Source organism: Harpia harpyja, chromosome 10 (genome assembly GCF_026419915.1).
Source record: "Harpia harpyja isolate bHarHar1 chromosome 10, bHarHar1 primary haplotype, whole genome shotgun sequence".
NCBI classification, from domain to species: domain Eukaryota; kingdom Metazoa; phylum Chordata; class Aves; order Accipitriformes; family Accipitridae; genus Harpia; species Harpia harpyja.
In genome coordinates, this window is record NC_068949.1 from 12,518,107 (window position 1) to 12,531,319 (window position 13,213).

The 13,213-nt window shown below is 38.1% G+C and overlaps 1 protein-coding gene across 4 annotated transcripts in view; it reads left to right on the top strand.

The window, feature by feature from the left end:
* RHOBTB1 (Rho related BTB domain containing 1) overlaps positions 1-13,213 on the top strand; it is a 55,199-nt gene that overhangs the window by 27,963 nt on the left and 14,023 nt on the right. For all 4 annotated transcript variants that reach the window (XM_052799716.1, XM_052799715.1, XM_052799717.1 and 1 more), the window contains 2 exons: positions 1,355-1,556; positions 1,916-2,019. In XM_052799716.1, coding sequence (XP_052655676.1) covers positions 1,365-1,556; positions 1,916-2,019 — 296 coding nt within the window. In that variant the 5' untranslated portion in view covers positions 1,355-1,364. The remainder of the gene's footprint in view (positions 1-1,354; positions 1,557-1,915; positions 2,020-13,213) is intronic.

A 13,213-nucleotide genomic window follows, 5' to 3' on the forward strand; every position in this document is an offset into this window, starting at 1 on the left:
TAAATAATGAAAGAATGCAGTTAAAATTAGTGTTTGGCTAGTAATTACTAAACATGCCTTTTCTTAAATCAGAACATAGTGCCTCTGACAGTGAAAAATGGACACCAAAACAGCTTGTATCTATTATTTTAAACAGCCTGACAGTTAATATATAGTCTATGTTTATGTGTGAATGAGATGTGAATATTAAAAAAGATATTAAAACAAATCATTTTGTTTCTTTATCTGTAGTGCTTTCTTCTCAGGAAAAGGATACCATCACTCCAGATGATGACCCGTGTTTTGTCAATTAAATTGCTGCAGGTTTCCTTGCCGAAATAACTATTAAGCAAGCCTTCCTGAACATGTTTGTGCCTTGCATTTTCCCTTTTCTCCCTCCTTGATTGCAATTCCCTGGCAGAGACCAGATTGCTCAGCGGACTACTAGACATGAGAAAACCAAAATCAGATATATCAAACTATGATTCCACATTCCTTTATAGGAAAATCCCACATTTCTTTGTATGCAAATGACAGGCTGTAGTAAACATGCAGGAGTTGGTTTTAGTTTTTCAAATATCCATTTTTTCCAGCTTTCATTCATATGCAGGCAGTTGTTCAATATGTTGCCAAAGAATATGTAAGTAAAAAGTTTCAATAATAACTTTCCATGAGGATAGTATCTTCAAAAACCTCCTTCTCTTCACTTTCCATTGTCATGTCAAAAAGAATTTGTAGGTATAGGTAAGTATATTTGCAAGTTCCTGCTGGGCTGTTTGGTTTCATTTTAGTCAATGATCTGTACAAACTTCTTGGAAAATTAAGAGTGTGTGATACATGCAGGATACAATGGGAGTTGTGGTTTGTAGAGAACAGAGTGTCTGGAGTCATCTTACAAGTCAGTTTTATTGTGTGCATATAACGAAAACCATCTGTGTGACTTGCTGTTAGCAATATTGTTTGGACAGCCCTAAATCAAATCCTGAATAGGCAAGATTACAGAAGGCAGGTTTATACTGGTATCCTTCAGGTTAAACCCACTGATGTCCAGTCTTTTTTCCTTCTTGGCATAAAAAGTATTAGCAAGAGGTAAGTTTGTGCTAGCTGTCCTTGTTTCACCAAGATCTATCTTCTGCAAACAGGCTTGTGTTTACAGAAACCAAAGTGAAAATAGCATGTGAACAACCTAAACCCACTGTGGTCAAAAGAGTTGTGCATTTGCATAACTGTACAGTATTTAAAGGAACGGCTAGCTTGCTGGTACAGTTTACTACAAGCTTTTCCTTATGAGTTTGTCCTCTTCAGGTATCTCTCAAGAAGTGGAAGTAGAAGGCTGTGATTCTAGTAGAAAACAAGTTTAACTGTCTTGTTACAGTTTTTGATAAATGGACACTGACATGGACTACGAAAGACCCAACGTTGAAACTATCAAGTGTGTGGTGGTTGGAGATAATGCAGTGGGAAAGACTCGTCTAATTTGTGCAAGAGCATGCAATACAACCTTGACTCAATATCAGCTGCTGGCAACTCACGTACCAACTGTCTGGGCCATTGATCAGTACCGTGTCTGCCAAGAGGTAAGGACTGCAGGTGTACAAAATATGGAGCACATGCTGTGAGGTTGTACTATTATTTATTGGCAAGCCTTTCTTTGTCAGGATGCAGCAATGAGCTCACAAGTATTTTATGCGTGGTCTCTACTGCAGCCATGGTCTGATATGCATCTCCCTGAGTCTCTCATTCCAAAGTATTTTTTTTTTATCAAACCTACTCTTAGGAAGATGCATATTCTGCCTGTCTTATAAAATACAACATTTGCTGAAAACTATATGTGAGAGACTCTTGATCTAGTATGCTTTGGACCTCCTTATGGGGCAAAATAGAAATGTACTTGTTTGATAGAGGGAAAGAGAATGTCTTGTGTGTTCTGTTCTAGGTCCTTGAACGCTCAAGAGATGTTGTGGATGAAGTGAGTGTGTCTCTCAGGCTGTGGGATACTTTTGGGGACCACCACAAAGACAGGCGCTTTGCTTATGGAAGGTAAATTGATCCAAGCAAAATTTTAAGTAGTACTTGTAGTAAAATTTTAGGGCAGAAAAAATTTGCAAATCTTAATTTTGAAAAGCAAGGACTTAAAAACAATAAAGGGTATTCATTTTCCTGCCTACTGCAAAGAGGATTATCTGCTGCAAGGATTAAAAAGATATAAATATTTTAAAAGCAGCATAGTTTTACTATGCTACATTTCCTTGAACAGTCTGCAAAGCTCTGTCAACAACTGCTGTCCTATTTTGAATTGTAAAGAACATTCCCCAAAATCAGATTGTATTTTTACAAAATTGAACATCAGCATTCCCCGCCTGTATAAGCAGAGTATGATATTATTGCCTAACAAGCAACTAACAAGGAGAGATGTTGGGAAACATCACTCAATTAAATATTTATTTTATTAAAGCCTGTGATGTTGAATGGGCAGCTAACCTCTTGAGAGCAGAGCTGATTTCATGAAAGGTGAGGTTCTTCTGTATTTTCTTAATTAAAGCTGAGGAAAGGAAAGGTTTCTCTTCTATAAATGTCAAGTATCTGCTAATGAATTGATTAACCCTGGAAATTCTAAAAAAAAAAAAAAAAAAATTAAAATGAATGTAATCTAGATTTTTCCAGCATGTATAATATAACTTCAGCATAGTCTCAACAAGGACTGAAGCCAGTGATAGTCTTTCTGTTTTCTTTAATGGTAATTAGAGCTGGCCTTGTGGCAGTACAGGCAGCAGAACAACTGAGTAACAGGCATTTGAATATACATATAAAGAGAACAGATTACCTGTACTGGGCGAATACTGAGCTGAAGATGGATTTTGAACAGATATTTTCATAACTGACATTTGAGCAAGATCTCGGTCCTTGCTGTCTTACTGTTTTCCTTCTCTCCGTGCTACCTGATGAAACAAGTGACTTTGAAGGATGACAGTCTTTTCTAGTGTCTACCTCTTAGAACCGCTGGAGAGGGTTCTGTTGGTGGAATCCACCAGTTAAATTTTCACACTGTAAAACTCCATATGCAGTTTGTAAAAACCTTCCTTTGTATACAGTACTGTGTTAGTTGTGTTTTCAGAGTCACGAATTACCTTGAATTTTGTGTCAGGAGCTAAAGCAGCAACACATCTGGGCTACACAACCTGTACCATTTGTAAAAAAGCTTTGTGAGTGAGGGTGCTGACTTTAAGGTAATATTGACCTTAATATTTAGTGCTACTTGAGTATGTGAACAGATACTGTTTTACCTTTTGGCAGCATATGGAGCCTACTTTGATAAATATGGATGTAACTTAACGTTTCCACAAACTGTTCCACTTTGATATGGCTGCCTGATATTCTGCAGCAGATCCTGTGTCACTGAGAAGATTACTAGAGATTAGGAAAACAAAATCAGGCATGTTCTGAACTCTGATCCCACATTTACTGACAGGACGGGAGAGGGGGGAAGCAACATACTTAGATTCTAATCCTGCAAACACCAAGGAGGACATGAATAACTTGACATCTCGTGGGATTAAGCATATGAACACAGTGATTCATTTGTGATGCTAGCAGAACTGAACCTGTGTAGGATCAGGCTTGCTATGCGCTGATTAACTTAAAAAGGCTGTTCTGGAAACCTGCTGTTCTGTTAGTGGTTATTCTGTAAGTCTGTTAATGCAGAAAGTAACTGGAAACTCAGAAGAAACTATTTTATACACAGAATTTCAGTTGTAAAATTTCCTAATTGTAAGCACTGATTAGGTACTTCATTGTTTTGAAAGGTATTAAAGTTTCATTTAAAACCAACTGGTTAGTATTTTATCTATTTTAGCATTTTAAAAAGAGATTTCCAATATTGAATGTTCACATCTATAGGAATTGATTTTAAATCACCTCTGTACATTGAACTATACTCTACTCATAGCTGAGTCAAATCTTGCAGTACAGCAAAAGGCATAGTTTATGCCAAACTGCTCAAGGCTACACCTACTAGTGCCCCATGTTTCTGATTGTCTGAAGGATCATATAATAATATAACCCTCTGATTCCCTTCAAAAATTTTTATGCGTATGCCTCTTGTGCAGGGGAAGGCTTATTTCAGCCAAGCACTCAGCCAAGACCTCTAATTGTCCTAAATGTGGTGTAACAATAACTAGCAGGTCATTATTTCACCTGCTGCTCATTGGAGAAGATTGTTCCATGCAGTTGTACAAAATGTTACATAAATAGATTATGCTATAGGTGACAGGGTGAACAGTTAATAGGACTTGGATTAGAGATAAATCCTTCTTCATTCTTTATTTTTCACAGATAGAAACATGAAAGGAGAAGGACAAAAGGAATGTGTTTTGCACTATTTTTGTGTGACAGAGAGAAACATACTTGAATGCCACTGAGGATGGAATAGTTAATGTTTCTACTGCCATCCTTTAAAATGGCAGTATGGAGAATGAGATCCAGCTTGCATTCTATTGTGTGGTGTTTAGTTTAATAATCACAGTCCTCCGGGAGCTTTGGGAAACAGTTCCTGACAGCTTAAGGGAGGGAGGGGGATGTGGCTGGAGGGACTTATGGAAATATTTGTTGCAGTTTTATAGCATTACATTTTGGGGTTTTTTTTCCTTAAACTAGCACGTGTGCTTTAGTTTTGGAAGTATCCTGTTCAGTTCAGTTAGGCACTATGTGATGCCAAACAGTCATTTGTTGATATTGTCCCACAGGGTTTCATTTGATGCAAAATCACTCCAAAATGTTGTAAAATGACAATGTCTTTGTTATGATTAGCGTATTGATTTCCAGGTCCTAGTCACCTCTTTGTTTAATAACAATCTAGTCTCAGTTCTATTCTATTCTCTAAGTCTGCAAATAACGTGGGGACTTCATATAAAAGTTGTTGTTATGTACCAGTTTCCGTGGGAGGCACAAAATTGCATGTGTAGAGACATGAAAACATCTTAATTTACATTTCAACTTGTCAGGATTCACTATCCTCTATCCTCCTGTCCAATCTGGTTTTGAATGAGAGTGTCAACATATGATTGTGTTCAAACTAATTCTAAAAGCAAAATGGGAAAAAGACTGGCTTGCGCTTTTTTTTGGCATACTTTTTATTTTTTTCAGGTAAACATGTTTGACTACAATTTGATTAATATCCTACATATCCTGGTTTTTTATACATGCAGCTCTAGTATGTGCAAACATGAGCACAAATCTGCAAAGAGTTAATTCAGTCCCAATCAAATATTTATTCTCAATACCATGGATGTGGTTTGTCAGCTAATTCAGCCAGGATAATTTATTTGCTTGCAACTTAAATATGAGCTGTAGACCAAACAAAATCTGTTCATACAGCATGGACAGAAAACAGCTTTTTCCTTGTGACTTACAAATGTGAATGAGTCTTGCTGTGAGACTGCTGACAGAGCCTCTTAAAATATGTTTAGTATATTTCCTCTGTTGTGAATGGATTTCATAAGCCTTGTGGGTGTTTCATGTACACAGAGGATCACATGCATTTGTCTTTTTCTGTGTGATTACAATTCCCTTAACCAGTTACTTCAATGTAATTGAATCCATAGAAATATACCTTCTGAACACTGCTAAAGAGTCCATGAGAACAGGGGTTTATCACTGATATTTGAAGAATTCCACCGATCTTTTTAGGGTTGTTTTGTTTTCAGTTTCTTTTTTGTAAAAGACAGTGATGATGATATTTCTATAAAAACAAAACCCAGGTAGCTTTGATGTAAAATGGTTTTTGCATTCAGCAAATTCAGTGAGATTAGGGCGAGGTGGGTGTCTCGCAGAGTTACTCAGTTTGCCTTTAGTTAGGTCAGTGCCCTCTGTCACTCGCCACCTGTGCCTAAGGCTGAGAGTGGGCCAGCAGCTCCTCTCCTTTCTTCAGAGAAGGTCCAAGGTTTCAGAATTGCTTTGAATAAAAGCCCACACTTTCCCCTGAAGTCTTGCTATCCTTGTTTTTATGTCACGATAACTCTCCACCTTCCACGTACCTTATGACCCATCTACTGGCGTGGGTTGGAGAGCATCATCAGAGATGTGTCTTCACAGCAGTAGCACTTAACAGACACAAGAAAGTCTTTTGCTTTGTTAGCAAAGGGTCAGCTGATGGGGAATCCAGTTGTTTTCAGTTGTCTCTCACCTTGGTTGCTTCCTTTTGCTATGTTTTGCTGCCACAAAAAGTGATATGCAGTATCTTCGAATCATCTTCAAATACCAAAATTTGTGAGCCTCCCCATCTACTTTACAGTGGTTTATAAGCTATTCAGGTTCTTCATCAAGCAATCCTGAAGAACTCCTGTAAAAAACATTTTTTTTTATATATTTATTATGATTTTTTTTCTCTTCTGTGTTTGGCTCGGATCAGCCCCAAGAAAGACTAGAATAAGCAGAGAGGTTCACGGAGAGATAGCTTTCTCAAGTAATTTTATTCTGATACGGTGTGTGTATGCACTGTAGTGTTTTCTTCTTTCGTTATCTACATTAACATTTGAGGCTTTTTACTCAGTCGATGAGAAAGTATATGCTTTATATACTTAAACCTGTGAAATTAATGTAGATCTACTGCTTTTCTTCTCTACATCCCACCATGGCTCCATATTGTAAGTAGAAAGAGGTTGCTATGGAATTGCTGTTGGGAATCCTTCTTTCTCTAAAAAGGCAAGTGCCAAATGACTGTTGGTGGGATCTGAGGCTCAACTTGATGTTTGTGTAATCTATCCATAATAGAGAGACATCTGTAATGCTCTAAGCCTTCCTGGACTGGAGTGAAAAATTATTTATCAAATGTTATCTGTGGTATCACATAATTTTTCATTTTTCCTTGCTCTCCTAAGTCAGTGGCTGAGTGCCTGGGTGGGAAGAGGGCATTTGGGCTCTATCCTAAAAGATTGCAAGACAACATCAAGATCTTTTGGAAATAACAAACCTGGGAAGTGACTTTCCAAGAAAATCTTGATCTTAGTGAATTATTTCTTTGTGAATAGGTGCTAGGTGGATTTCTTGAGCTGTTTTCTACTCCAAGGGTCTCAGAATCTCAGTCTGGACTCCCTCATACATATGTCAGAATATGGAAACCACTCTGCACAAACAGATATAACTGTTTTAAACTGAGTTCTTATCAATAACTTTGTGACATCAACTTGTCAGTTAAAATTTCTTGACAGTTTTTTTAAAATAAAATAGAGGAGGAGGCTGGTTTTGGTGGTAGCCCAAAGAAAGCAAAAAATATGAAAGTCCATATTTTCTCCCCAGAGAAAGAGATGCATCTAGCATCTGTTAGTGTTCAGTTTTCATGTCTTCTGTGACTTCAGAAGTCACTGTCATACTGGATGCAAACCAAACCCTATCATTCTTGCATCTTCTCTGGATTTTTACCTCCCTCCTCTCTCTGGCTTCCTATCTGTGTTCTTCATCAGTACTTACAAGGAATCATGCTTTTACTGAATTTTGGAACCTAGCTTTGGATCTTCCTTTTTCTTTTTTTTTCTTTTCTTTTCCATCCTTACATCCCTCCCCTACCTTGAAATAATTTTTTTCTTCTAAACATGTTGCTTCAAATGATGTTTTAACTAAATCTCTTCTTAGTTCTTTTAAACTCAATATGTTTTTCTGCTTGATCATTGGTTCCTGAGTTTTTTTAGAGGATAGGGCCGGGAGTAAAGAAAGGGTTCATTTCTTATTTTGTTTATTCGTCTGCAGTATCTTTGATGAAAGTTAGTTGGTTCTCTGTAGAGAGATAGCATATATTTCTCATCTGTAAGCTGCCTCCTTACAATAACAGAAAATAAGCTCGAAATTACCTTTCCCTACGTTTCTGGCTTCTCCATTGTTTTGTGAATTTATTTCTCATTATTTTATTTTCTGACTGCTGTCTAGAGACAGCAGTCAGCTGATATGTCTTACAAAAGCATTTTTAGCTATATTCTTATCAGTCCCTTTGTACGATATTGCGAGTTTTGGTGTTTGCCCCGGGTTGATTAGATGTGTTCCAGCTAGCCCTGTACCTTCTCTTGCTCTTTCATTTTCTTTCATCCTTCTCCATTGATTTGGTGTTCAGGCTTTGTGTCTTACTTTTATAAACCCTGACTTTGCACATGATACACAGAATATTTCAGTATTTCAGCCTCAATTAACTATCACTAGAATTCTATTTATCATAGAATTTTTGTTTCTGCATTAGAAATGCAGTAATCAAGTGCTCTGCTCCAGCGAAGGGGAAAAGGCATGTATTGGTATGTTACAGGGGATGTGTATACTGCAAACATACCTCACTCCAAAGAGAGTTTTACTGAGTCTACTGGCAAAATTTGGCCCAGAATCATGCTAGGGTACCTTGCAGGCAGCCTGTTTCAACTGCAAAGTTCTATTTAGCACTAAGATGGAATTTTTCACATGTAAATGCTGAACCGGAATTATGGGTGAATTTACTTCTTAGAGCCAGCAATAAAATGAACCAAATTCCAAGACTGTGTAAGCAGTCCTTTAAATTAAAAAGAAAATTGTTTTCCTCTTGTTACATTGTTCCACACAACACTGCCATTCTTTTTAGCACTATTGCTGGTCAGGCATTTGTACAGTAAGAGTAGCTCTTACATGTTTCTGCAATGGAAAATTAGATATTTTAATCATTCTTTGTGATATCAAAACATTTTTTGTCATTCTCTGTAAATGCACCACTGTTTTCCCATAAGTACCTCAAAGGAAATAGAAGAGATTTTAAAACGCTTAGCTTTTAATAATGATGTATTGTTTGTAAGGAACATATGGGAAAATTCTTTGCACTTTTGAAGCACAGTCTTGAAATATGCAATTTTCTTAAAGGTAGCTTTATCTTTTTTTAATTACCATTGTTTCCTACTAAAAATGACGTTACAGAAATTTTAGAAATAGATCTGCATGTTACTCACCACAAAATCTGAATATATTTCAGGGCATTTTGACAGTTTCGCACATTACACCAGTACTTAAGAAGCTTCACTGCTGTCGGTAAAGTATAGAACTAATTGATTCTCCTGCTCACATCCAGGGCACTGCATGGTCTTGCCCTGCCTTACCTGGATATCTTCAGTTCTTCACATGCCAGGCACCCCCTGCATTTTAGTTTTCCTAGCCTCATCTGTTGTGAGTGTGTGCACGTAAGTCCTGTGTCTTCAGGTCATTTTGTTATGCTCACCAGTCACTTAATGAGTTTCTTCTCATTTCATGTGATGGCTGCAACTGCGTTTACTAAAAACTGAGTCCACTTAAAACATTATCAGCCTTGCTTATCTGCACAGTTTTTTTTTTCAGCTCAGTGAGATGCATGCATGAAAAATGTTGTATAACTGAGTGAATTTCTCTCTTCAAAATGTATCTGGATTGACATGGAGGTGTAGCAGGGTTTTGTTTAGCCATAAATTAGATTCTCAACTGAATTCTTAGATGGCCTTCTACTGCCTGAACCTACTGTGTTTGGGAACTTGGGAACTGGTATTTGCACTCAGGCTGCTGCCCTGCACAGTCTTTCCTTTCAGATGGTTGAAGGACTATGCAGGTGGACACTAGAGATAGCTCGTGTCAAATTCTGGTCTCAGGTGGGGATAAGTTCAGCTGTGACGCAGATCTCTGAGGAATCTTGGGAAAATTATGGGAAGTGTGTAGGGAAAAATATGAGGGCAGAAGGAGTAAAAGCAAAACAACTTTTTACTGGTAAATAAATGTCTAAGGATTAGCTGTTGAGGTAAAGTCAAGATAGTCTAACAATTTGGATTAATTTCTACCAAATTGTTTGCTCTGTAAAATTCTAATAGACTCCCTTACTTCAACCTTGCTTCTCAGAGAAAGCTGATATCTAAAACCAGGGAAAAATAAAGACTATAATAGGAGAAATCCACTGGGGTCCCCCCCCCAAGTCTATTCTTAAAGTTTGATTTGATTAAATATGTGCAACAGACTTCTTGTCAACCAAACTATAATTTGTCTATCCTTAAACTGATTCTGTCAGATTTAACTCTTGGGTCTCGTTCAAGCTCTCTGAAACAAAATATGTACTTTTGACTTAGCCTCTAGAAAGATGAGAAGATAGCATGGCAATACAGTTCAGTCTTCCTCCTTTCCCTCTTTCCCACTCCCTGCATTTATTTCCAGGTCAGAGACATTTCCTTTTCACGTTCTGTATTCCTCACAGCTTTATTTCTCCCCCTTTCCAAACCCAACAGTATTATTCCATGACTGTATGGCAAATGATATCCCTTACACATGACCAGCAATTTTTGCATGCAGCAGTTTTTCCCAGTAACTTGTAAATTATAAACTAGAGGGAACAACTTCTTCCTAGGTAATGCAGTGTGTACATTTCAGAAGGCAGCCTGTTTCTTTAACGAGACATAAACCCATGTTAGCGTATCTGCAGCCAGCACTACAGTTTATAACTCTAGATTCAGACTATGAAACATTAAACTTTTAAACACCCTTGCCATGGAATATATGAGATATCATTTAATATTGCTGTCTCCTTGAAGTTCTGTCTAAAATAAGAGTATTAGGGAAGATGGAAAATACGTAGCAGTTCCGCATTGAGAGATGGATCAGCAGTGTGGTGTGTAGGTACATCTGCAGTGCAGCTCATTACACCAGTTCTGGAACACACGTAGCATGTAAGCAGATGAGTCAAAATCTCAGTCCCAAACCAATGCAGTGCTCTGTTACACAAAACAGCTCAGTTAGAAAACTTTAACTTCTCTGCTGTTTCTAACAGCTCCTCCATCAGAAAGGCTTGTTACACAGCTAATATACTGCTTTTTCTCCCACACCTCACAAGTTTCTTGTTGTAGCAACTGCAGAGTAACTTCCAGATGGTTACAGTGGTTACCTGTAGCTTGACTACAACTGAAGCCTGAGGTTGATAATTTAAAGTTGTCTTGTCTTTGTCAGTGCTATACTGCTTGCTTTTCAGCAGTGACTTGGACTACTCTCTGTACATCTGATACAGTTCATAACTCACACACTAGGAGCTCACAGGGTGGCAGCATACCATGTGCTGGTTCCTGCCAGAGATTTGGTTGTCTGGAGGGTTTCCTTTCATTCTCTGAAGTCTAAAAAGGGTTAGTTGCTTCCATCAAAAGTTCTTCTTATCCAAGTTTGGGAAAATATCACTGAATGCATTGAGGTAATAGCTACATTAGGTAGATGGGTTGCTTCTCAAATGGTGGTAAGTTTCCTTCTTTGCCCAAGACCAAGCTGGGCTGACTTCAGATGTGTATGTTTTGCATTAAGAATTACTTCTGCGACTCCAAGGGGAGCATTTGAAGTGCTCTTAGGCTGCTCTTACGCTTTAATGTGAGACTCCAGCGCAGGAGTCTGGTCAGCCAGGAATTGACAAACATATGAGTGGTGGTTGACTTGCCTACAGCTGAGAGAATCTGTTCCCCTTTGCCACCTGCCAAGTCCCACACATCTACATTGTGTTCTCCCCTGGTTGGAGCCCCAGCGAGTAGAAAGAAACATGTTTTCTTACAGTGGTGATGCAGAGTGTTTCACTGGTGGTTGATCACACGCTAGGGCAAGTCACAGAATTTATGAGTTTTGATGATACTTAAGTATGTTCAGATGTTTCAAATAAGAGTAGATGATTCATAATTTCTTCTGATAAACCTATGAAAAGCAGAATGTAAGAATAAATCAGTTCTGCATTTCCAGCATGTACCACTGAATCTACAAGACAATGTGTTGTATATCCAAGCTACCATTTCTCTTTGCTGAGTTATTTATAATACTTACCTTTGTTTCTTGTGATACTTCAATATCAAACATCAGTATATGCAGTAAGTGTAATCATACACTTTTGTTGTATTTAACAAAGGTGGATGCACAGTGCTTTATCTATTGCCCATCTCAACTGGATGGTGCTCTAGGAGGAATGTGATTGAGAAATTCTAAAGCACTTTTTGGTATTTAAGTCTATGGAAATGTCTCTTGAATCATTCTTGAATTTTACCAGGAAATGGTTATGAAATTTCTTTGTAGAAAAAAGCTGCTTGTATTTGTGAATATATTGCTGCAGAGAGAAAGAAGAAAGCAGGAGTAAACCTGATTCATCCTTTTTTGTTCTCCAAGTAACCAAACTGCACAAAAATGGCAATAAATTAGATTTTTTTTTTTAAATCCTATCCTTCTATGTTCCCTGAGGATATTAAAATAACATTGGTAAATTTTTAATGTTTGGGAAATATTAATGCATTATTTTAACCTGACAGGTTCTGGCTTTTATGAACAAATGTCAAACCAAACTTTATACTGAGGCGTTAGCAAGTTGTAAATGTGCCTTTGACATTAAAAGGAATTGTAGGTATTTTAATTAAAGTTTCCAAAGGACAGTTTTCCCCAAATGTTCACAGTCCTATGTATGTAGACAGTTAATCTTCCTCGTATATTCCTGTGTCCAGCTTGTACTAATAGTGCAAATCATGCTTATGACTTGAATGAAACCTTAATTTATTATGATAAGATGGATGTATTCTGTGAGCTAGCAGACCCAGCTGTGGTGCTGGTTTGGTGTGTGAACTCTGTCACTACCCAGTGATTTCTCATCCATCCTGTTTATGGCACAGGGCCGTTAATTTCTCCCTGTTCAGTACAGAACTCTCAGCATATTCATTTTATGGGGAAGTCCAGGTTTTAACACAGGATAAATAATATGCAAATCATGGGGTTTTACCTCTTTATTCTGTTTTTCACTTTATTCGGAAGCCAGTAAGATGGAAATGTCCTGTTAGTGCAATGCTGTGTGTGTTGTGAGTTATGGGTAAAGAAACCAGCTTTCCCCAGCTCAGTTTTATGGTTGCCCAGGGAAGGTCAGAAGTGATGAGTTGCTCAAGAACCACATGCAGCTCTGTGGCAAAAACGTGAGACTCCCTTGGCAAGGGCTGTAACACTTGCAGGGCTGTGCTGGGGCCCGTCTGCTGGATAGTCTGGGCCTGTCCAAGGAAACAGATCATCACTGGCTCTTCTCAGGAGCCCAGATCTGTGGCCAGCCCAGTATCAGTCAGCTGCAGCGCCACAGGGGAGCTGTTGTAATCTCCTGCCTATGAACTCCTGCTGGAGCTCTGTTTCCTTTTGGTTTTCTGAGAGATGTGATGAGTGTCTTGTGGTTTGTAGAGTCAGGAGGGTTGGATACTCCTGAGAGCAATTACCTGGCTTAGGTATTAATTTCTGA